Genomic DNA, 26,276 nt, shown 5'->3' on the forward strand with positions numbered 1-26,276 from the left:
TTTAGTCTAGGACTTCACACCTTAATAAAATAAATGTAAAGGTGTCACCTGACTGTCTACAGAAGTAGCCTGTGGCCACCCACAGAATGAACTGTGAGCAACCCTTTGAAATATTTCTTATTGCAGTTAGGTTTCCCAAGCTGTCAGCAGATATTTCAGCACATCTCTGGACTCCCTCCTTGCAACCTTTGGAATAGGGGTATATCGCATAGGCGGTGAGAGCCTGTTACATACTATACACTGAGAGAAGGGGGAGTACTCTTCCTTCTTCAGGGATGATCATCCTTATTCCCTTCTGGGCTGCGAGCACACATGGCCAGCTCCTGTCCAGCTTTTCACCCACCAGGACCCCCAAGTCCTTCTCCATGGGGCTGCTCTCCATCCCTTCATCCCCAGCCTGTGCTGATACCGGGGGTTGCCCCACCTGGGGGCAGGACCCTGCACTTGGCCTTGTTGAACCTCATGAGGTTCACACAGGCCCATTCCTTGAGCTTGTCCAGGTCCCTCTGGATGGCATCCCGTCCCTCAGGCGTGTCAGCCGCACCACTCAGCTTGGTGTCATCTGCAAACTTGTGGGGGGTGCACTCGATCCCACTGTCTATGTCATTGATGCAGATATTAAAGAGTACTGGTCCCACTACAGGGACATTCATCACATCACATGTGATGCATCACATTCCCACACCATTCATCACTGATCTCTATCTGGACATGGAGCTGTTGACCATTACCCTCCAGTCCACCCAACAGTCCACCCATCAAATCCATATCTCTCCAATTTACAGAGAAGGATGTTGTGGGGGACCGTGTCAAAGGAATGGCCAGCGGGGCAAGGGAGGGGGTTCTGCCCCTCTGCCCCGCTCCGGGAAGACCCCCCTGCAGGGCTGCGTCCAGCTCCGGAGCCCTCGGCACAGGAGAGACATGGAGCTGCTGGAGCGGGGCCAGAGGAGGCCCCAGCAACGCTCCGAGGGCTGGAACAGCTCTGCCGGGAGGACAGGCCGGGAGAGCTGGGGGGGCTCAGCCTGGAGCAGAGAAGGCTCCGGGGAGACCTTCCTGCAGCTGCCAGGGCTGAGAGGGGCCTGTAGGAAAGGTGGGGACGGGCCTGTTAGCGGGGCTGGGAGCGACAGCACAAGGGCCGCTGGGTTTAAACTAGAAGGGGGCGGGTTTAGACGAGATCTAAGGAAGACATTTTTCACGAGGAGGGTGGGGAAGCCCTGGCCCAGGTTGCCCAGAGAGGTGGTGGATGCCCCGTCCCTGGGAACCCCCCAGGTCAGGCTGGACGGGGCTCTGAGCAACCTGCTCTGGTTGGGGATGTCCCTGCTCACGGCCGGGGTTGGACTGGGTGGCCTGGAAAGGTCCCTTCCAGCCCAAACTGGTCTGTGATTCTATGATCCAAGTCAAGTTCCTGTTTGTGTTTTTTTAATTTTCCAGTAGAATTACTACTGTCAGTATGCTTCTATTCTTATACTGTCTGATCATATTTACTTTCATAATTCTTCCATGGCACTTCATTTTGGGAACCTCAGAACATACAGCTTTCATGCAGAAACACTATCTTTCCTGTATCTTTACTTCTGATTGTATTGATTCATTCATTTCCACTTCCACAACACTATTTTGCTCTAACATGGTTATTTATCAACAGCTATGCTCATCTCAAAGCCCATATATTTCAAGTTATCTTCTTTGCTTGAAGCTTCATCTAATCAGCACTGTAACGATGTTGTAATTATTGAGAAAAATTACTCAGTGGTCTTCAATCTTGTGCTTTATGGGTATTACATGTCTGTAGTTCAAACACATGGGTGCTGCACAGTGAGCATCAGAAATATACTCCTGTGCATTACAAGTTTTTAAAGGCCAAAAAAAAAGTCAGGAATCAGAGAGTCATTTAAAAGTGTCTTACCACCAGGCTACCCTGCCTCCGCTGTTGTAGCTGCTACCACGAGGAGAGGCACAGTGCAATGTCCCCGACCTCGTGTAGTGCTCCTCCTCACTCGCTCTTCACGTTTGCAAAGGTTAAGTCCACGCTTTGCACTAGGAATGGAGTCATCTCCCACACTAAGGTTTAGTCTAGTGGGAAGGGTCCACACCAAAAAAATGAGGCTGGTTTTCAAAGCTGCTAATCTGAAATTTAGCTCACATAGTAGCTTTTCAAAAAATCTTGCCGTTACTGGCATAGGCCTGCTCTTTTAACATGTGCAGGGTGCACAAATCATATCTGGTCCTCACCCATCTGAGATAACGCCCTCTCCAAAATAACTGTTTTCAGGACTTAGCTGGACTTTTATGATTATAAGTTGATTCTTGTTCCACTAAAACCAGTAAATGCATATTAGGAGCATGTATCTTCCTTCATCTTGAATGCTAGCTGAAAAGATTCTCCATTCTAGTCCTGCTTACGCAAAAAACAAACAGTATTTTTCCTTTCTTTATATGAGCTGTTCTAGAGTCAGAAGAAAGGGAAAAGAACTGGCTTATGTGAGAGAGAAAACCATATTACTGAAAAATATAATCTTTTCTGTAGGTATACAGGAGAAATATATGAGCCTGGGAAGAGTAGAGGACATGTCTCTGCTCCTGACTGCCTGAGTAAAAGCCTTTGACAAGTCATCTGGTTTTAACAAATTATTTGTTGATGAGAAATGATTTCCTTTTTTGAGTGTTTAACATCAATTATAATTTTGGGGAAAAATGCTTCTTTAATGAAAAATATTTTGAGACAAGAAGTAATTACAATTATAAACTGAACACATTATTTGAAAATGTATTTTCTTGCTTCCCTAAAGAAATTTTAGAAAGAAATATTAACATTTTTTTCATAAACATATAGCTAAAGTTAAATTGTTGATTTTTGTTAAATGCACAATTATTGCAAAATGAAGAACGCATAATTTAAAATTCAATGTCAGGAAAGCTTCAGGACAACATATATTAAACACAAATGATATATACGTATATTTTTAGCTTACCAATGCTATTAGAATATATATGCATCCAAAAGAAAAGTGTTTTGCACATAGATAATACTACTTAGATTTGTTTTGAAATTTAAGCGGTTGCAAAGAAAAGATCAGTAGCTAACCCATCCCTGTCTCCTCTAGCTTTTCTTTCTGGGAGACTGTTCCAGCTGTTACCAAAGGAAAAATAAACTTGCAAGAGATTCAGAAAACAAATGGAATTTATGGATTGAATATCTTAATTGGGGAGTCATGTTAAAAGTTAAAGGGCAGGGGTCACATTAACTTAATACTGCCAGGAGCTTCCACATGTGGCTGCAGTCCCAGCTTCAAGACGTTAAAAGCATTTCTTGCTTTCTTTCACAGAGCAAAGTCATTGCTGCATTCCAGATCCAGAAGGCATCAACTATCTCTTTCAGGACTCAGGATAGGCATGAAATCCAGATGTTTGTTAATTTGCAATGCCTTCTTATGTTTTCTGAATTTGAACAAGAATATGGATTGCAGTGTGCATCAGAAGGCAGTGTGGTGTCTTAATGAGCAAGAACGGGCAGACAAAAGAAACAGTGAAATCCCTGTCTCACTAAAGTAAAGCATAAAATTCCCCCAGACTTCACTAGGAAAAGGAATTTATCTAAAGAATCCAAATTATGCTTGAGGAGCATTTGAAACTGCTTGTCATAAAGGAAAAGAAGTCAATCACGCCTGTCTTTAAAATCCCACTTACAAAGAACCACAGTTTGTATGACTCACTTAATTGTTCATTACATGTGAACTTAGGGCTTCCTCCCTTTCAATCCTTTCAAGCTGTCTTTTTATAAATACAAATATTGAGACACTGCTGATTAGACAGATGATGAGACAAGAGAATAACTAAATAAATTATTAAGTCAACACTTACACAACTGATGGAAACCTAATAAAGGCCAAATTTTCACAGATTTTCGTTGAGGTCTACTTAGCGTGAGTTTACATGGATTTCTCCATTGGTAAGAGGTCACACCAGTTAGCTGAAAATACACGCATCCAACCTTTGCATGACATCCATTGCAAGATTCTTTTGATTTTTACCTGGACAGTAGCATCTATGCTTTCGAACTTTCAAAGTTTCACTGATGTAATTTTTACCTGTATGAAACTAGTCTGAATAAGCTGTATAAAACAGATCAGTTGCTTAGGGTAGAAATAGGACTTAATTTTGGAGAGGCCTGTGTTGACTGCCTACACAGATACGAAGTTCAGGTGCTGTTAGATAGACTATTTCCTTCACACTGTGTATTAGAGCTGTCAGGCAAGTCCTAGTGTTCTTCCCACTTTATCACAAATCTCCTACCTGTAGGTTCTTCCCTTAAAACAGTGAAAAAAAAAGAGTCTATACCATCCTTATATGGAGGAAAGTTTGGAAAAGAAACACTTAATGGCATAATGAGTGGAAAAAGAGAAAAGAAAAGGAGAGCTGTTGTGTTTTTCATTTCTTATCCCCCTCCATGTTTTTAAGACAACCTGCCAATTTATGATTTCTTATTGTTTGGATTTGGCACTATTGCATCACGAACTCTGTTATGAATGACTGCATGTTCTTTCTTTTGGACTGTAAACTTCCTTGGACAGGAACTATTGTTTACTATACTTTTGTACCGCATCTTGCCCAATCTTTGGATCAGAGGTCTGTGGGCGACTGCACTCATCGAGTAACAAGGGAAGGGCAATGACTTATCATGCTCTCCCTGGCAAGCCCAGTCCTAACAGGTTGCCCATAAACTGTGGTTTGGGAACCATTGTTCTAAGCTCATTTATTTAACATATTCCACACTTGTAGCCTAAGAATTATCTTCTCTTGACTATGCCAAGCATGGTTTCAGGGCACAGCAGAGAATACTTATGTAAACTTTCAGTTTTTAATCTTTTTATTATTAGTATTAGTTTGCTTATTTATATCTATAGTTTCAAAAGACACTAATGCAACTATGTGCCTTTGAAATCCCTGCTTATTTTTGGTGCTGCTTGGAGGTTTATTTGGGCAGATTGCTTCGTTTTAGTAAATCACTCTTTTTTTGAGAAGATACAATCCAGATTGCTTCTACCCTGAGGACTTATAAATTAACCCCCCCCTACTATTACATATATTCCCATGTGGCTTGAAATACTAGTAGAACATATAATACATTTACCCACAGTCAGTACATGACCAAGAAAAGAAAAAGGAGCAGGAAAGCACTAGCAAATTATGATATTGGCTGGCAGATCCAAGACCTCAGTGCTCAGAAGATGAGAAGGCAGCTGTTAGCTTGTGGTTAATTTCCATAAGGAAATGACTAGCTGCTGATTTATAGGTAAATAAGGGACTGAGTTATTAGAAAGACATAGGATGAATTTTTCAAAATGCACTACTGATCTTTTCAGTTTCCAATGATTTTAAAGAACAGGTTTAAAAGTAGTTTGAGGATGCTTGATTTAAAGAGAACAAGGACTTAGCCCCTCTGACAGCATTTGTAGAGTCCCAAGTACTTTTGAATAACTTGCTTCTTTAGTTTAATATTAATGTTAAGATGGAGGCAGTACAAAAATCAAATAGTGAAATATACAAATTACAGGAAGTGAATAAACAGTTCAAGCTAGTGTATTTTTTATTATACCCATCCTGGATTTAGAACTTCAGATTGAATTTTTCCTTCACTTTTATTATTTATAGTGGTTTAAAACATAAAGTAATTATGTTGATTTAGACAGGCTTATTCCATTAAAAAGAAAAATTAATTATAAAAGACAAAATTTCATAATATGAAAACCATATAAAAATGAAAAATATAACTAATTTAAAAATATAACTCAGTCTGAAAATCAAAAGCTTAAAGTACAGATGCAGAGAAAGATGTCCTCCAATACTCTTGTATTTTCATTTTAAAACTATTGAAATATTTTTTGTTTTAAGATTTTATCAGGCTTTCAATATAAATATTAAGCCACTAAATAAAATTTGAGTTCATATAATTTACAGTACTTAAACTTCATAGACATTATTTATTTCTGGTCAAGTTACTGTTAAGTAGTTTTCTTAAAGACTATGGTCTCTATAAATTAATAGAACTTCACATAGTCTACTGTGTAAACAGGTAACATGTCACTTAGTCTTCGTATGAGTTATGGGTTAAGGTCCAAAAAGTTCTTCTTCTCTCTTTCAATCAAAAACCTCTGGTTTGAGAGAATAATGCCAAAGACATTGCTGTATTTATAAATTAGAAACTATACTGAATGTAAAGTTCACTCCAGTTTTGCTGGCAGTTGCTACTATCACATGATAGAAACTATTCAATTAGTGTTTGGCTAAGAACAAATTTACTTTAACAAACCGGAGATAACCTTGGTTTAACTTAAAAATACCACTGATGGTATTTAGTTGTGTAGGATAATAAAGAGACAGTCAGCTTTTTAAAGTTCTGCTTATGTCTTGTGTTGACTCTCGAGGTAAATTGTGGATGATTTCAGGGTTATTACCTGAAATAATCCAAAGCAACAAAATAACATACTTTTCAAAACACAGGCTTAACTCATCTTTTTCCACTTCTGATATTGCAGTTATAATGTCATTTGTTCTAGTGTAATTTGTTAAAGTAGAGCAGAAACTGAGGCCTGGTGTTAGCTATCAAAAGTAGTTTCATTTTATAATGGCAAAAATGAAACTTTTTAGACTCTTCTTCCTGAAGTATGTTATTTTGAATATACGCTATTTTTGGTCACTGCAGAAAAATGCAAATTTATAATGTTCTAATTTGGCCAGAAATATGAACCCCAACAGATTAAACCACATGGTCATGCTACCAGCTTCTAAGATGCCAAATAGAAAAAAACAGAGAGGTCTCTGTTTCTTGCGAAGAACGATGAACAAAGAGAACTTTTGATGTTTATTCTTCTGCACCCTAAAGAAAGAGGACCGTCCAAAATAGTACCATTGTGGAATGATGCAACTAAGATAGAGGATTCAACCTTATAGTGACCTTTTCATCTTCCTTCAGCCCTGTATCAAATTCTTCCTACTGCTCCGCATTTAAGAGATTTAGAAAACACTTCCTTAATGGTGTTTAAAGCTCTTATTGCCAGATAAAGAACAGAGACTATTCATACAATTAAATATTTATGACGCATTCCTAGCAATGCCCCTCATATATATATGCCTCTCAAATCAATTGCCTACTCCAAAGCTACATTGGTTGAGAGCTTAATGCATAACAGTGTGCACAGGAAATACAAATTCTTAATTTGTAAGTAAATAATCAAGCTATTCCTCTTCCTATGCTTATGTATGCTTTTAATATATTTCCAAGAGAAAGAAATTTATTTAGAAATAATATACATTTTCAACTGGCATATTGATATACAGATTTTATTAAGCACAAGGATTATTAAGCCAAATGCATGTGCAGAGGAACTTTTATTTTAGTATGTGCGCTTTTTAAAAGAAAACATTGCCTTTACTCATTGCTTCCCAGCCTCTCTTTAAAGGAACAGGGAAACCAGGAACGAGACAATGATATTTCTCAATAAGCCAGTAGAGGGAGCCAATTAATAGGGCAATCAATTTCCTACCCAAGTCCCTCCGTTGCCGTTCCTGAAGTTTCTACTATACATGAGGTTCAAGCGAGATGAAATGCGAACATCGCCAGAACGAATCTTTCTTTAGCTGTGTTTCGCAGGCTAACAAAAGATAATCATGCTTTCTTTTTTCGAGAACAAAGGAGGCTAATAGCTAAGTTCCCGTGGTCTGCCTTCCCGACTCCTAAATTAATAGAAAATGACCCCTCGAAGCTTCAGCATGTGTTTAAAGTGCCTTTCTGATACAATGCTGTGCAGTTTCAATTTTACTACAAATGCATCACACAAGCATCTGTGACTCATCTACGCATGAAGATAAAGGGGGGGGGGGCTAACGCAGGCTGAGAAGAAAAGATCACTATTTCCATAATTTCTTTATAAGTAATTTTATGTTATTAAGTAACATCAGAATTGGCATATATATCAGCCTTGGTTTATAGCGCACAAAATGGATCTTCCAACTATTTTTCCATACAGTTCTTTCTGAGAGCAGTTAACCCAGTAAAATTGGATGTGCTCCATGTTTTACCACTCAGCTTATTTTCTTCAAACATATGTGTTTACTTCTCAAACTGAAACAGTAATCTTGCCATTGTCTTTTGTAATCCGTATTTGCAATAATGCAACATTGCTGACATTGCTAACAAACCACTGAGTTTACTGAGCAAAGGGGACTACTCTGACAACATTGCTTTGCTAACACAGACCGTAGCAAGTACAGTTCTCATTAGTTCTATGGGAGCAGGACTAAAGGGGCTAATCTTTTTCTCTGCATGGGTATTTTGAAAATCCTTTCCCTGTTGTGTACCAAAGAACTTAAGTAAATACATAAAACTAAGCTTAAGTTAATTACTGATTATTTAAGTAAATGCTAGCAGATTTTGCTGACTAGCAATGGTCTTAAAGCAGGGGCTTGAAATCAAATCTGTGCTCAGCAGATTGAAGTCTAATGAAAGACTCAACATTGAAATCTTTACTCAAGCTTAAATTCATAAAGCAAAACACCAGTTCCATTAAAGTCAGTGGAAAAACTCCATGTGACTTAAAAAGGATCAGGGTTTCTGACACTGGCCTCAGTAGGAGTTTTGCCTGAACAGGGGTATGCAATGGACCCAAAAGTTTTTATGGAAAGGCTAATGTGAAGGAAAACAGACATTTGTATCTGTGGAATTTGTTGAGGTGCAAGATTTTCAACGTTGCTGAAAACAAGCCTCTTCCTACTAATAAGAGAAGCACAAATACTAACTCCCCACCCCCAAGCTGGCAGAAATAAATCAATGCTGATCACTTTCTAATATCCCACCTACAGTATGGAGCTATTTTAGGACTCAGCCTTTGAAGGAAGTCCTTTGTTCGCTTAGAAAAACAAATATAAATTCTTTTCTCTTTACCTGCACTGGTGCCTGCACCGGTTGTGAGGTCCCCACCCATCAGGCCACCTAGGGGGTTGAAATGAAATACTAAAAATGAGCATGATGAATTATAACAGGCAAACATTCAAAACATTCTCTATAACTTCAAACGGCCAGTACCCACCTCTGGTTTCCTCTGACTACACCAGGCATTGGATCAGACACATAGTCATAAAATTGTAATGTTTAATATCACCCATACAAGATATTTGCCTTTCAAGGGCAAACAAAATTTGTAGTAAACAACATTTCATTATTTTATTTTCATACTTCTACAGCATATGAAAAATAAATTAGATTTGAAAGTTATGTATAGTAGTCCTTCATTTGAAAAGTATCTTTAGTTCAGCATTAGTCAGAAAAGCAAAGGCGTCCACATAGAACTGGGAGGAAGAGACTGAGTTACGTTCCTGTACAAGAACGTAACTCAGAAGCGATAATATATATTTACATAGCTCTTAATTTTAATTTCCTCAGCCTTTCATAGACATTCACTCTAAGGATTTTTAAAACTTCTCTTTGTACTTGGAGACCTCAAATGGTTCTTTGAACCCAGTATATTTAAGGATCTTGATGTTGCTTCAGCCAGACGGATTGAATGAACTTAATCCCCATTTATCCTATTCAGAGGTGAGCCCTCATCATCACCAGAGCAAAGTACAGCCTCTTGCTATACAAGGCACTCAAGTACCGAGCTCAACTAACATCTATCCATCAAGGAACCTATGAATACATAAATAATAATAAATTCTGCATTTAGCCTCTAGATTGTTGACTTAAGTAACGAATGTCCTATTTTACTTGCCTCAACTTTTTTGTGTCGGCTACATTTTCTCCCCTGCTCTCTTAAGCTTTATGGTATAGTGAGTACTTGCATGAATTAAGCAGACAAGCTGCCTTTTTATGAAACAGCAGATTGTCTGCCCTTTTATCCTTTATTGATTTTCTTTAATCTTAGTCAATATCCAGCTTTTTGTAGAACTTTTTTTTATTTTCTAAATTTGGAATAGAAACCACTTTGACTCTTCTTTTGATTTTTCAACACAGCAATTTTGGACAAACTTATGACTGGTAAAAACAGAGTTCTTGTTTCTCAGATTAAATTTTAAAGTGACCTAAGGCACAGAAGCAGCTGATAAAAGAGCATTTACAGGGATGGGACTGAACAGAACCTACCTGTGTTACCTGCACTTGGAGGCCGATGTGTCACGCCAGGAGACATGCTATTTCTTTGCAAAGAAGGATGAGCCAGCGGCAAAAGGTTGGGATTTCCCAGTGAGCTCACTGGGTTACTGTATACCAAACTGTTGTGGTTGGACACTGGGATAGAAACTGGCATCTCAAAGTTTGGTGGTGGAACAGCCTGTACAAGCAAAAAAGGGAAACAAAGACAAGAATAGTACAGAAGCACAACAGCCTTCAAGTACAGTTACTCTATATGTAGTTCAAATATTTTGTAGTTGGTGGTTAAAATATTTATGCTTGCCCCTCTCCCCAAGAGTCAAGAGAAGAATTTCAAAAGAGTTACCAAGGCTTTTAAATATGATTTTTCAAATAATGACTCCATCTTCCTTTAATGCAGCTTGCACGTTTACTTTGTAAGAACCAGAAAGATTTTTTCACTTTTTTTTTTGCTTGAAACAAACCCCAGCTTTATGAGGCTTAATTTTCTTTTTCTTTCATTCTGTGAAATCATAATTGTTCATTTGTGATATCTTAATCTAGTGTCACAGATGACTGCAATATCAAAGGTACCTGATTGTGATGACTTCATTGCATGGAGAAAAATTAGAAGGTGTGGAATGCAAAAGGAAAAGATTTAATTTCAGCTTATGTTGCTTTAGCAACTAGAATGATCCCAAATCACGTTAAAGGCACCAACACAGTAAATTATTTTTTTAAAAGTTTCTATCTTAGCTTGGAAAGGCTTAAAAGAAACAAAATTTTACTTGGGAACAGGTAGCAAATACAAGACCTTTAGATGCACACCAGTCTTTGGGTTCTTGGTGTTTGGGTTTTTTCTGTGGGTTTTTTTTTTTTTTTTTTGTGGGGGGAGTGGTGGTGGTGATGGTGTTTGGTGATGCTTTTTCAATATACTGTTTTCACACTTTAAGGCAGGATCCTCCTCTGAGCCAATTTCCTTTGCAAGAATCCCTTTCAAAACAGAACCAAATTATTGGCCACTCTGACAGAGGGTGTCAGGAGATGCAGCGCCTGATTCTCATTATGCTCTTATTAAGCCCAACTGAGGTTTTCTTGGTTGGTCGGTGTGTTTATTGGTTGGGGTTTTCTTGGGTGGCAGTTGCCTGAATTTCTCTAAAATTTGTGACTCTGGTGGCATTCAAATACATTAGAACTCCATGTTTAATTTCCCTGTTTTAAAAATAATTAATCTCTTGTCTTTGTGAACAGAAAAAAAACTTTTTCAGAATTACCTGACAGCATTTTAAATATTCAAATACCTGAATGCAAATGAAGTACCCCTTAATTTTCCATTTAAAAATCTTATAAGCTTCAAGAGTCTAAACCCATTAAAAAATTCTTCAAACTAGCCTTGTAACATCTTCAGAGGGAGGAAATCACAGATTTTAATTTTGTTCTTGGCAGCTGATAGTACTGGTTAAGTCTTTAAGGACCGAGAGCGAGTATATTGAGAGCCGGACACATAATCTGCTGTGTCAGGCAACAGAGGTGACCATTTGCCACCCACATACCTTTTCTATGGCTGCCCAGAGCTCTTGGCTGTGCCCTGCATATTACAGCGCTGACCATCAAATTACGGTTATCTCAAGGGTTTTTGGTTTTTTTTTTGTCCTCTCCCCTTTCTAGGGGCAGACATAATTTTGGTCTAAATATAGAGGAATCATTTTGCTTAACCACTGAAACACAGAGCAAGGTTTTAGTTCAGGGTATGATGTGAAGGATACATTACACAAATGCCTCGGGACTTATTTCAAGGTGTTAATTTAGCTCTGAAACTCTCTACGTAGCCCATGGCCTGGTTTTGTGAGAGGTGGCCATAGCATAATGGCTGAGATCAGGTCGGGCACTTGGGCGGATGGACCTGCTGGCACCGCTCCCCAGCCGGAGGGCTGCATGCTGGGACTCGCTCCCTTCGCTGAGACGCTGGAGTGCACCCCAAGGGCCTTATTTTCCACAGAGTTGATCGGTCTAAGTAGAGGTGGGAAGGGAAGGAGCGGTGTCTTGGGGAATCTATGTATTCACTCAATAAGGGGCAAAACTACACATGCTGCTAGGTCTGTGTAGGAATCCTGCAACACACGAATGTTTGTGTCTCACAAATAGAAAAAAAAGTGAATAAATGATTATGTGGGGCAAAATGCAATTGCTGAAGTATGTTCTTTATTTCTTTCAGGACCAAACTTTTTTTGCCTGCAGATGTTTTTACAGTTGAAGTCCAGCTCACTAGCTGCACGTGAGGCTTGTCTTTCAAAGGAAAATTTACAAAATACATAGCACAAGGAGTACCAGTGTATGTCACAGCTGAGGTCTAGGCTCCTTGGAAGTAGGTTCGCATAGCATAACCTGAAACATTTTATCAGCCTGAAGGTAGGTTTTGAAGCAAGACGCTCTCTTCACTGGCTACAGAAGGACCCAAGAGGTTCCCAGCTCCCATGTAAATCAGGAGTGCATGGCTGCTCCTGGAGCTCAAAGCCAGCGGCTGCTGCTGCTCTTGGTTTCTGTCTTTTCAAAAGGTTTTAGTCAGTGAATTCACATGAGGATAGATGTCTTAGCTCCACCTCCAGCCAACTGTAAGACTTGAACAAGCCAACATGGAGTCTCTTGTTACTGCAATGTTCAGGGCTGTGGTGGAGGTGTTTCTGCCTGGTGGCTTCGGGAACATGATCGTGCCTGCTTGAGTGCCAGCCCATGTCAGATCGAGTGTCACCCACTGGGGAGCACTTTGCACAGTGTCTTCTTCACCTCCGTCATGAGATCTGTGAAATCTGCCATCTGACCCTGGGTAGACACCTGATGATACCAATATTGTCTCTATTTTCCTAATCCCAACCTCTGCTGGGCTATTTAAACTAAAACTTGGGTATAAAAGCAAATCTGAAGGTCTTGCCAATCCTCGACAGGCTCATCTACTTCCATCATTATGCTCTGTAATTCTTCTGCAAGCGAACCAAACCTTTCAAGGTCTGCAGTCTTCTTTTTCTACATGAGTACAGCACAAAAGAGCTCCAGTCTTGGTTGCTCTTGCGGCTGCCAGTCTCACTAGTCATCACTGAAACATACAAACATTGCTGAAACAGATACTTAACTTTCTTTTTGGGATTTTAAAATTATTTATTAAAACTAGTTAAGCAAATTATTTTCTTAATTTCTGTAGTAATGCTTTAAGTTTCACCATTTTGACTACTGTCTGACTACTTACATCTTTTTACAGACTACTTCATGGGCAATTTTATCATTTTATCACGGCAAAGTCAGTTCACTCTCTGCTTTGCAGCACAATACTCACTCTACCTGGAATATAGTAGTTTTTATTCTTCTCCTCAGTAGTCAAAGGTTAGAGGGAGAAGTTTGTCTGGATAAGCACCAGCATTAAATAGTAAGTCTCCAGCTACAGTTTTGCTCTGATTGCCCAAATTTTCTGAGTCCTATATGTCCTTCACCAAGAACTGCAACCTACTGCAGATTCCCTAGTCATTCTTGGTGGTAAGTCACGGGGCATATCTATTCCACATCAGCCTGATGGACATTAAAACTTATGATGCACTTGCGTAATATCTATATTAGTCAATTAAACTCGCCTAGGAACTGAGGCCATCTGAGGCCACAGAGCAGTTCATGTCCATAGTATTAAGCTTTCTCAACCTCAAAAACATCATGACTACATATAAACTGACAACTGGGAATTGTTCCTGGCCTGGGCTAACTACCAAACAGAGCTAAGAAATTGTCTGTGAGAGCGTTATTTGGCTGGTGCCAAAAGCATGCCAGGGACTGTTCAAACAATTCAGGGCAGAGATAAGCACCTCCCGCTGCCTCGGTACGTTCTTTGCCATTTGCTAATTTACTAACATAGATGTAGCCTTACTCTAACGTGTCCACAGCTTGCCACATTTTGGTTTTGGTTTTTTTTGCCCCCTCTATCTTTTCTCCTTTGGACACAATTGCCAAAGAGGGCCGATGTCTCACCTGAGAGGAAACCGCCAGTGCACAGCACACGCTGTGTTAGATGTGCGCTCCACAGGCTGTGGTGTGTTGTGCAAAGCAAAGCGCTGGGGACTCAAAACCCTTGGAAATGAATGGACCAAACATTCTGTGTTAAATACTGTTTTTATCCTTCCCATGTTCAACCAGGCCTTCATTTATTTAGAGACAGAGATACTTATAGCTCCCTTCTAGTGGACTATTTCTGTCTCCTCTGCTTTCATCACTCTTATGCAAACTACAAATAAATGTCTAATTATTATCAGATGTTTTAGAACAATATAAATACTTATCCCCAGAAAATTATCTGAGGAAACATTATTGGCTTTAGCTGTTAGGAGCAAAAGCCAATTTTATTTTCATTTGGCAGCAGCTTTATTCTGTTACAAGATCAGGCACAGGCATTGCATTGTTTTATATATTTTGTAAGTAGTGATTTAATGACTTAACTTGGTGACTTTTTGTTCAATTTTGCTTTCTTCCCCCCCAACTTTTTTGGCTACCTTTGATCATCACAAGTAAATGAATAAAACTTCCCTGACTTCCCTAAAGTTGTATTGACTTGTACAGTTAAGGATATTATTGTATATAAAAATATATTGTATTTACAAATTTCCACTAGCTTTGAGCTCCATGTTGCCCATTACATCTTGGCTTATGCCAAGAGAAGGGGCTTCTGTTGCATTGGGGGAGAACACCTACTGATTCTTCCTTTTGTAGTAAGCAGCTTGATGGAGCACACAGACCTTGAGCTCTCCGTGTGAAGTATTCAAAGAAGGGATATCCTGTCTCACATGAAGAAATGCTAACATTTTGCAGTTCTGTATCTCTGAAACATCTCTGAAGTATTTGCACAAAAAGATAATACATTGTACCTTGTAACATCCCTGCAAGGTAGAAAGTTACACTATACCCAAAATACAGCTCAGGAAACCAATTTAATGACCACGTTAATAGACGAAGTAGGACTCTCAAAATGTTAAATTTAATGAAAGTAACCAGTGGGCAAGTTCATTAATTTTTGGGTGGACAAAAGTGATGTACTAGATTTAGATTAACTGTGTTGTTTATAATTCTTAGAACTTTACTAGTTTTATAGAAAAGACTGTTTCCCCAAATGCTTGTGGAGGTAAAGAAATTGATAGAACCCGCTACCAGAGGAATGAGTTTTTTTACAAGGGGTTTTTTGCATGTCTTAAGATTTCAAATGGTTATAACATGTATTGCTTTGTTGGAACACAAACAGGTAGCATGAGAGAAACAGAGGATCTGAAGGATCACCCCAAACACAATTTTTAAGGTTGAAAACTAGTTTGGTTAAATACTACCTGATTGAAAATTCCATCACTTTGATTTGAACAAACCAAAAGTTGTCCTTGGAAAAGGAAAGGAATGGCAATTGGTAAGATTGTGATGTGAAAAAGGGTTAAGCATTCCAGCTTATAACAGTCACCCTAAATGTTGCAGTCATAATTTGTTGAACTGAGTTCCACTCCGAGAAACCAAGTTCATGGTGACAGCTTTAGAGCTTTTTTCTGGAGAAAAACAGGTATGCAAAAGAAGCAAATAAAAAGGGGGGTAAAAAAAGATGGAATATATATGTATTCCTCCCTAATATTTTATATACATGTTGGGCATCTTCAACCAGTCCTTCCAAATACTAATTTATCAAATTTTGTGCCATCTGGTCTCTGGGAAAATCTTTATTATTTAACGTTTTTTTTGCAAAAATATATTTGCCATGATGTGAAAACTTCTTCAGATTTTAGTTGAGTGAAAATCTTTCTGCTGAGAATTAATGGAAAGAACACTTACAGTGCATGAGACAGAATCTGAGCATCCTTAGGAGGTATCCTCAGCTCAGGTATCAGATTTTGTACGCACAGTTGACTAGCAGCAACAGAGGAGATTTTGCTCATTCTGGGTATACAGACATCCTTTTTGCCAGCTAACGCTACATATGGGAATGAGGAACGAACACATCCAAGTGATCTCTTCTAGAAGCAAGCAGTTACCTATGCAAATTCAGGTGCTTCTTTGGACCTGGGCAAATCTTTGGCTTGCTACTTTCTGTTCCACACACATTTGGAAGAAGGAACAAATATAACCTCCAAACCTCCACATTCTTTTTGTCGGTTTTATAAACGTAATAGTAAACATAATGACAAAGTATCCTCCCCTTGTATGTCTTGTGCAAACAAAATAGCACATGCAGAGTTATTTCTCTTAGATATCTGGCAAGGCATATGACTGATGGTTAGAAATTTTGACTTGGTTAACACAAAATTTAGCTCATGTTAAAGCTTTAAAGAAATGCTGATGAGGTCAAAGCAAATTCTCTGATAAAGCTGTAAAATCACCCCAACACACAAACATGTCTGAATCCTACCATTAGGCTCTCATGCAGTCTGTTTCTCTGCAGCGAGCAAGTAGCTGTAACCCTTCAGTGCTGCAACTGAGTTTAGCAGAGACACTCGAGAACTGAAGTGACACGCACATAACGCACTAATTGCTACAGGAATTTCGGTTCTACATTGTTTTTTCTATATCACCACAGAAAGTATTCTGTGGGTTTGTTAGCCTGTCCACAAAGAAAGATTTCCATCGTTATTTTTTAGATATAATTTGGGCGAGTGATGTGGTAAAACAGTTCTATAAATCAAGTGAGTGTAATGCATACATGTATATTTCACTTCCTTCTGTAGGTTTCCCCTATAGTAGCCTTTGTCTGTGTGTCAGAGGTAGAGACTTGGAAGAAAAATATGTTGTGTGAAATTTTCTGACCACAGTGTTTAATTATATACTGGGCTATTAAAGCCTGTTTCCAGCTGAAATGCTTTCCTTAAGAAACCAGAACTGAAAGGGTTATGGTTTGTTACTGCAGCAGTTATCAGCAGACAGCCATCTAACCTTTGGTACTTACAGGTATTTTATGGCTCTTGATCATATTATCAAATTCTTCATTAATTTTTTTGTATTTTTCTTCAGTGCGTGGGGTGAGAGCGTAAGAGGAGTCAGGATCGGGGCTTTCACAACCTTTGTTTTCTTTCTTGTTCAATGCCTGCCAGGTTCAGAGAAATATCAAAAAGTAAAAAAAAATGAAAGGGAGCTCAGAGTACTTACACATAATCTTTGCCTGCTGATCATTAGATCAATATCTTCATTAATTTTTCTGTACTTGTCCTCAGACTCAGGGCTGTGACCTACTGAATCGTCTGCATCGGGGTCTGGACTGTCACAGCCATTAAGTCCTTTCTTTCTCAACGTCTGAAATACATAATTTGGAAAGTTCAGTCCTTGACACAGGCTGCAAGAAAGACTCAGCAGTGTTACAGTAACACAAACTGCCCAGCAGTGGAAGGTTTTACTTTATGCTTTAGGGAAAGAAAGTGACTAGAAATCCGGCACACTGGTGCTATAGGTCGCCAGTTACGAGCAGAAGGAGAGGACCATACAGATCTCCTTCTTCTGGACTGGAATCAGTCAATAAAGAATGAATTTGGCAATCTGGCAAAGTGCCTGTGCTAGTCCACCACCTCCCACCATACCCGATAGAATTAAGGAGTTAAGATACCCACCCAGAATTCAATTTATGGTAACATATTTATCCATTTCAAATGAATCAACGTTAAAAGCAAAGGACGCATACTGTTTTACAGTGGAATACACTGGTGCTTTCCTTCTCTCTAAAGAAAGATACTGGAGGAAGAACTGAAACCATCCCTCCCCGCAACAAATTTAGGAATTCAAGCTCTTGACAGAAGAAGAAGGAGAAGCACTAAATTGAAGTCTTCCTTTGAAATGGAGATAAGGGATGACATCAGCACTGCCCTGCCATTCCTAAGTGTATGCTTTTGATAGGACAAGGGGGAGGACAGAGTTGCTAATGTGGCTGTGAAATACCGATTAAGAGCTTCTAGACGCGGTGTTTACTTTTTATTGACTCCAGTTACAGTGCTACAAATGCACAGTGCTGAAGCTTAATGTACAGGAAAAAACACTGCTAAAACAGATGCTTAGTGAGAAGTCAAACCAGATGCAATTCAGAAGGGTTGCCTGACCTCAGACAGGTTTTAGCTGATCTGCCTCGACAGACCACCAAAGAACAGTCAGGGCCTTTGTTAAGATAAAAGAATATGAGAAGCAAGTCTTTGTGGACTCCCCAGGTACAAGCAATAGTACACAAAGTCAATATTTGTAAGATTTCTCAAATTTAGCTTCAGGAATGTCTCTGTCAAAGACTCTTCAAAGAGCCCATTTGGCTATCTACAAACTTTATTAGACATCTTGCAGTTAATTCTGAGTTGAAACCTGGCTAAGCAATCTCAGTTACAATGTACAGATCACATCATAACTGTTGTGTTAATAAGTGGCTATGCTTGTGCTGTGTATTAGTGCGGAATGCTCTTAACTGGTTTCTTTTTGCTTTCTCAGAATGGCTGCCTCTCATCTGATCTTTTATTCCTTTTGGAAAAGTAAATTTCCTAATTATTTTTTTTATGGTAATGCCCAGTTTACCACCGTTAAAGCCCTCAAGTATTATAACGTCATGCCTTGTTTCTGTTCTATTGTATTTATTTATTAAAAATTAGATTTCATTTTCTGCATTTTACCTGAGACTTGAGAACAGAGCCCTCTTATTCCTGCAAAAGCTATAAAGCTGTTCTCCTTGTGGAGACACACTCCCTCAACCTCACATTTTGATCAAGTCAGCAATGTGACAGTCATCTGGTCACAAGAGATCTGAGACTTCCAAACTCATGTTGTGGACCTCTGAAACAGATTTAGGCAACTGGCTGGCTCAACATAGGTCTTTATTTTCAAACTTGGTATCTATACAGACTTTATGTCTAATCCCATGAGCTACTACTGACACACAGACAAAACTATAAATCCATTGGAATCAAACCTTTAGAAACTAAAACAACCTGAATGATTCTCTACACCTCCGCTCCTCTTACCTCTCTGTTATCTATTAAATGTTAACTAGCAGAACAGATAGTCATGTACTATGTCACCTACTGCTATTAGCTTGAAACAAGTCAATTATAAAGAGGGCTTTTGCAATCAGCTGTTGGTTGATAAAATTAATATATACAATATGACATTAAAAGTGCTGTTTTTATTTTACATGTGCATAACTAATCTCAACTAATGCTCTTCTCTTCATACAAATACAAAAGTATTGTCCTCTGAATACATAAAATACTTTGTTTTCAAGATCCATTGGATCAAGCTGTCCAGACGTGAAACCCAGATCAGCACTCTTGGGACATTTTCTTGAGCTCATCTGAGTCACTGATGGACTCCTGTTGATTCACCTGGGGTCTCTGAAGAATGATGCTGGTGTGAGCTGGATTGGATGGCATCCTCAACTCCAAGCTCTGAGATGACAGTCCAGCTCCTCTATTTATAAATGGCAATGACCTCTTTTTTTTCCCAGAGGTCAACACAGCTGCAACTGAATGGGCATAGGTGAGGGTAGGGAGCTGCACAATCGTTAACCTACCAGTCAACCCTGATGAAGAGCAACATGAAAAGACAAAAGGGAGAATATCTTGCAGCCTCTTTGAATCTTTTCCTCTCCTATTGTTTCCAAATCCTTCTCTGCTGCATTCACAAGACCGTGTCTGGGTGAAAGAAGATGCACCTTGTTCTCAGCATACTCACAATGTGTGACACTCACACAGACAGCTCTGTGACTGTCTACTTAGCATGCATGTGAAACAGTCACTTTTGTGATTTGTAGACGTTTAGGAATGCATTGCCATCTTTCAGATGTTCAGAGGAGGAAAGGCAATGTAACCCAACGAATGCCTTGCAGCATCTCCAAAAAGTGACCAGATTCCCTCCCAACATAGTAAAGTTTTTATTTTCATACATATTTATTTTTATTTTCACATCCTTAGAAAGCAGGTTGCTGCTACACCAGGTGGAGAAGAAGCAAACTCTGTTTTCACCAGAAAAGTCAAAGACCAAATTTAGTAAAATCGTGTTGGTATTCTAGCTGAAATTAACTTTAACCCTAAAGGGTAGAGGCAAATTTTGCCTTGCAAAACCCATCAATCCAGTGTGTTTGGCTGGTACCTTTGTTGTCATGGCTAATCAAGCTCACTAATGCAGTGTGCTGCTCCTCTGCCCCTCACTCCCCAAAAAAACCCAAACCCGAAAAGAACACGCTTCAATGAGTTGGGTTAGGCAACCGATATTTCCACAAGTATGCTGCACTCAGAGGCAGAGCGCCTAGCTTTGTGAGTGCTGGAACCAATGCCTGCTTCCCTGTGAATTGCATTTTGGGGTAAAGTGCAATATCCACAGAAGCTTTCCTGGGTCTCTCGGGGCTTCTTTTGCCCCCTACCTTCTACTGATTCTTTGTTATTTCTGTGTGTAAGGACTCATGCTGCAATGCTGCCTTCAGCTGGGAGTCTTTCTGGGAGTAATTTCTAGTTCTCTTTTTCTGCATGAGAGCATATAATTTTCACGAAACTTGTTGGAATTTCATTGTCTGTGAGACCCCTCCCTTTGCACCAGATTTGCTTGGCACTGAAAAAAAATGAAGAAATTATATGGGAAAAGAGAGAAGAACAGACTGATAGACTGCACAGGCACATGAACACACACTGACGTACGCAGTCCTCCTCTGGAGAGGAGAGCAGGCTGAAAGTGACACACTTGTCCTCTGCACTAAGGTACTGAGTGGTATTCAGGACAAATATAACGAACATCTTAGCATTATCTCTGGCTTCTCAACACGCAGGCTACAGTTTTGCCTGTTCTATTGCTTTGTTTGTTACTCCACTCTCCTCCCCATCATTACCTACCACATTATACCTCTCATGAAGGTCTTAATAAAGCACAACAATAAAGTTGTGCTTCAACACAACAGAAGACATGTTGACACAGCACAATTAGAAGTGACACTGACCAGTATCTAACTGATCCATCCTTATTCACAAACTCTCTGGACTCCGTGTCAATTTTTCCTCTTTTCCTCTGCTCTGTGTCACCTCTTGAAAACAGAGGCTGATTCTGGACATCGGAGAAGACTGGAGTCATAAGGATGACCAACTGGGCTTCAGCAAGCTAGAATCTTTGACCCAGTCTTGCAGCGATTTAGAAACCATTTTTCTTACCATGTTAAGCTGTCATAGTCTCTTGCAAACCCTGGAAAATAGCCAGACCTATCGCATCCTCCTGGAGATTAGCTGGTTTCCAAAGATTTAATGACTATTCAGGGAATTTTTAAGAGGATAAAATTACACAATTGTATAGTGCCTTGCATTCTAGAGAACCCCAAGCCAGATTTCAGTTATTTTTAAAGAAAATAAGCCATTTTTGAACTACGGAAGCTCTAGTTCTTCCAAGCAATTAAGCAAGTAATTATATTGGACTCCAATAACCTAAAATCAGCCAAGGCATTTGAAAAACAAAATAGTTAAAGGAAAACAACCTTTGGCTGAAATCTCATATGCCAGCAATTTAGCCTAAATCCTGCTCTATAAATCTCGGAAGAGAAGTGCTGACTTAGTGACATACTGGCTGCTGTAAAATGAAGTATAAACAACTATTTACTTTCATTCCATGCAAAATTTATCACCACTACAAAAGCACAAAAGAAAATACAGCACTACCAGCCAGGTCTGATTTTATCAAGGCAATGGAAATCATCACAATTTGAAGGCTTTTGAGGAGGAAAAGCCTTTAATTTTCCTAATCCAGTCTCTGTTTCTGCAGCATTAACCTCTTCTTTTAGCATTTCTTTAACAGGAAGAGTGGAGAAGGTTAGAAAACAATTTTTTTTCCATCCTATTCTTTAGTTTGCTCATCGTTGTAGAGTGCTATCTCCTTTCTTCTTAATCGGTTCATCTGCTGTGGAACTGCTCCCCAAAGCACTCCAGGGCTTGAGAAGCCACAGATATTGGGGCTTGGAAATGCTCATGACATAGCTGCCAAATTAAAAAGACCAGGTCAGTTGATAAGGTCTGCAAAAGGTCCAGACCAGCCCACTCTATCTGTTCCATTTTGATATCCTTCTGTAACAAAGACCTAACTATCGCAAGGTTAATCACTGTCTTCATTTGTGTAATGAAAAATGCAATCTCACAGGCTCTTCATGTGTAATCAAAATTTACAGTACGGAAAAATCTAGAATTACAGGTCTACTTCTACAAATTCCCGTGTCTGTTACGTTGTCTAGAAGCCACCACAATGATCTCTAACTGATAACCCCACTAGCAACCATGACAATCCACAGAGTTATAATTTGGTAAATTATATTCCACTGTCAGAAGACAAAACCCACAAGTGCCCTCAGTTTTCCACTATCGCTTTCTTTCCTGTATCTGCATGGGATAAATCTTTTAGCCACAAATGAAAAATGGTTTCGTCTCTCTTTTGCTCACTGGAGCCACATATCTACGTGGCAAGGCAGACAATAGTCAATTACAAAGGAATGATATGCTATTGTTTTCAACTGCTTTATTATTTATAGCCCTTCCAAAGAACCCGGCCAAATTTATGGAGGCCCCCCAAAAAAGCTGAAAATATTTAAATCATGGGCCTGATTCATTTAAGCATCAGTTAGCTGTTGGAATGGGTCCACAGGAAGGCCACCAAAATGTTCCGAGGGCTGGAACAGCTCTGCCGGGAGGACAGGCCGGGAGAGCTGGGGGGGCTCAGCCTGGAGCAGAGAAGGCTCCGGGGAGACCTTCCTGCAGCTGCCAGGGCTGAGAGGGGCCTGTAGGAAAGGTGGGGACGGGCTTGTTAGCGGGGCCGGGAGCGACAGCACAAGGGCCGCTGGGTTTAAACTAGAAGGGGGCGGGTTTAGACGAGATCTAAGGAAGACATTTTTCACACTGAGGGTGGTGAAGCCCTGGCCCAGGTTGCCCAGAGAGGTGGTGGATGCCCCGTCCCTGGGAACCCCCCAGGTCAGGCTGGACGGGGCTCTGGGCACCCTGCTCTGGTTGGGGATGTCCCTGCTCATGGCCGGGGGCTGGACTGGGTGGCCTGGAGAGGTCCCTCCAGCCCAAAGATTCTGTGATTCTCAACTGTGTCTCGGGCTGCCCCCAAAGCCGCGTGGCCAGCGGGGCGAGGGAGGGGGTTCTGCCCCTCTGCCCCGCTCCGGGGACACCCCCCTGCAGGGCCGCGTCCAGCTCCGGAGCCCTCGGCACAGGGAAGGCACAGGAAAGACATGCTCTCTGGGCAACAGAAACAATGAAGTTAGAAAGTGTTGAGTGGAGACAACCTTCGCTCTCTTCTCTTGCACAGTTATATAATGATGAAATTTTATAATGAAATTGCAGGATACAATGTATGGTGCAATCAAGTAATGAAAGTTTCTAGCCAAATGAAAAATACAAAGAGGAAGAGATAGGTTGCTATGGGAACCGTCCATCTGAATTCCCTGACTTCTGTGTAACTAAAAACTCAAATTTTATGTTCTATTAATGTAGAGGTTTTAGATTTTTACATTTAATAATGAACACAAACTAGTATGCTGGTACTAATGTACTTTAATTGCATGTTTAGGAGAATCAGATAAAACATTATTATACTTGCTGTTATCTAACAAGCTGCATACAAAAAAAAAAAAATTGTATACCAGTCACACAGAAAAATGGAACGTTTCTTACTTCTTTTGTATAAATCATAAAACGCTTTTGTGGTTTATACTCTTTTTGAAATAAGCTACAGGGCTTATATAATACCTGAACTTCTATAACCACATGTTAACCTCTTTGTTACCATTTTATTTTCACCAAAGTTTCAAAGAGAAAAAATAGTTCCGTTGTCTGGTCCTGTACATCTCTCCGCTTAAACGAACGCACGTATTTTCACAGCAACACGCCAAACCCTCTAGGCTTGGATTTGCCTCTCATTTTTGCGTGCCAACTGATTATTCTCTCCTCCTTCAAGTACCTTCTCTAATCGCACCTCTTGTGAAGCCAGACAGTGCCGACACCCTTTGCCAGTGACATCTGCTTCTCTTTGCCTACGGACGGTGCACCAGCGTGCCACGCAGGCTTGCACGTGTGTACCGCGAGCTCATGGGGACGCGAGGCTTCCACCCGCCTACGGAGCTCGGTCTCTCCCCTTCCACCCGCGCCCCACTTGCCGTCCGGCTGCGGAGCCTGGCTTGCCCCTCCGGGGCGATGGAGATGTGGAGACGGCAAGGTGTGCCCTCTGAAAGAGACCAAGCGCAAGCCCTTTCTCTGATGTTCATTCTTACCCACTTGCCAGGGTTTTTCTGCTCAGTATTGACTTAAATTACAGAGCGCAACTTTGCCTCTGTGAGGACAAAATGTCAGGTTCAGAGATCTCAGAGCAGCTAGTCTAAACCAAGTATCTTTTTGGGTTTTCTCAGAACGAAACAACAGCAAGTCACATGAAGACTCCAGCAGGAAAGCCTTGTATTAAAATTTCCGTTAATGCATGCAGCTAAGCTTACACCGTCCTACGTTCACAATCATTTCACAGGACACGCGAAAGACTTCTGTCCGTCGCTTCACTTGTAAAACGTTTTCTTAAGAAGAACTTAGATCTGAATCATTCCCGAGGTTCTAAGTAAGGATATTTCCTCATCCCTCAGGCTTATTCCCGTCCGTCGCCATGGCGCAAAAGGTCTGAAAACCCCACAAATCCCCCCGGGCAGCTGACGTAGGATTCCTACGCCAACCCTCAACGGAGGGGATCGCGTTTCCCCGGCCGTGACAGAGGAGACGGGCGGCAGCACCCGCTGAGCCCAGCCGCCCGGGAATCCACGGGGGGAGCGGAGCATCAAGTGACGGGCGGCGCTGGCCGACGCGATGCGGCCGCATCCCGGTCCTCGTCCCGGCCGCAGCAATGCCATGCATCCCCGCCATCCGCACCTGTCAGCGCCGGCGCCTGCTGCCCCGTGGCCATAGATGGCTGTCCCCGGCGCCGCGGCGCTGGCGGGGGACGCTCCGCTCCCGGCCCCGCCGGCCGACCGGTTTGGCTTTGGGTTGGTTTTTTTTGTTGTTTTTTTCGCACCCGTGCTGCTGTCACACTTCTTGGCTCTCGTGTGGTTGCAGTCTGCGGCGGCATTTGTGCTCTACAGATGTACGTATATAAATACATGTGTATATAGATCTCTACATGTATTTATAGATAGGCATACACACCCTCTACTAGATCACTTCTCAGCATCTCTTTCTTCACATCTAGAGGGATTTTCTAGAAGCCTTCATGCACAAGCATGACAAGCCTCCGTGTGCTATGATGCAGTATAATACCGGCTTAATATTGCTTGTGTGTTGGATTAGAGGAGATAAAAAAAAGGATGTGCTTTTCCAGACAAGATTGGCATTTCCTAAATAATGAATTCACGTGTGAGATTAATTGGAGGTGTTAAGATTAGTGACATAAGCATAATGCTGACCTAGTTGTGATTACAGCTTCTGATCAAACCACCTCTATTTGGTTTGAGGTGAGGTTTAAACCAAATTTAAATACGTGAGGTTTAAAAAGAAAAAAAAAAATCAGCCTTGAACAACAAATATTCCTTCTAAACATTAGTCAAAATTTTCTCTACTGTCAAATGCACCCTTTACACCCAAAGACTGTGTTAAAATGAAACTTCTGTGAAGCTGTTTTTTAAACCTGTACTTTGAAAAGACAGTCAAATTCTGCTCTGTTGTGTTAAAAAAAAAATGACAACTTTCCAGAGACTGGCTGTCAGTGCTTCACGCACAACATTAGCAGATTATTGACTTAGATCAGAGGTATCAGGGTATTTGTGTTTTATGGACGGAATCGTTGTCACCGCTCTTTGAGCACCCCGATGACCATTACCCCTCATTGAGGGTTCAAAGGCCTGTTACAGGCACTGTTTTTGAGTGATGGAAATAGAGAAGATGTAGGTAAGGGCAGAAAACGTCAACTTGCCCCCCCGTTCTTCCCACCACTCCTTATGCACGCTGCCCTGCACGTAAACATGTGCCTTCTCCTGCGGCATGAAGGCTAGCACCACAGCCTAGCCGCCAACACCTCGTTTTCCACACCCTGTCTTCAAAGCTGGATTTTCAGAAAATCCAAAAATAAAAAAAAAAATTACCAAAAAAAAAAAAAAAGGATGTCCCCTGTTCCTTAAGGCTCAGTACTTGTGGAATGA

General features: G+C 40.6%; 1 protein-coding gene across 11 annotated transcripts in view; it reads right to left on the reverse strand.

The window, feature by feature from the left end:
- The window catches only part of MEF2C (myocyte enhancer factor 2C), a gene marked incomplete at its 5' end in the record, with an annotated part of 76,139 nt that overhangs the window by 17,740 nt on the left and 32,123 nt on the right, over positions 1 to 26,276 (reverse strand). For 4 of the 11 annotated variants that reach the window (XM_082013433.1, XM_082013429.1, XM_082013432.1 and 1 more), the window contains 3 exons: positions 8,942 to 8,989; positions 10,139 to 10,325; positions 17,270 to 17,413. In XM_082013433.1, coding sequence (XP_081869559.1) covers positions 8,942 to 8,989; positions 10,139 to 10,325; positions 17,270 to 17,413 — 379 coding nt within the window. Of the gene's footprint in view, positions 1 to 8,941; positions 8,990 to 10,138; positions 10,326 to 17,069; positions 17,208 to 17,269; positions 17,414 to 26,276 lie in introns of all 11 variants that reach the window. The other 7 variants (XM_082013426.1, XM_082013427.1, XM_082013435.1 and 4 more) reach the window with 3 other exon arrangements.

The sequence above is a fragment of the Phaethon aethereus genome (genome assembly GCF_964289735.1).
Source record: "Phaethon aethereus genome assembly, chromosome: Z".
Classification (NCBI taxonomy): domain Eukaryota; kingdom Metazoa; phylum Chordata; class Aves; order Phaethontiformes; family Phaethontidae; genus Phaethon; species Phaethon aethereus.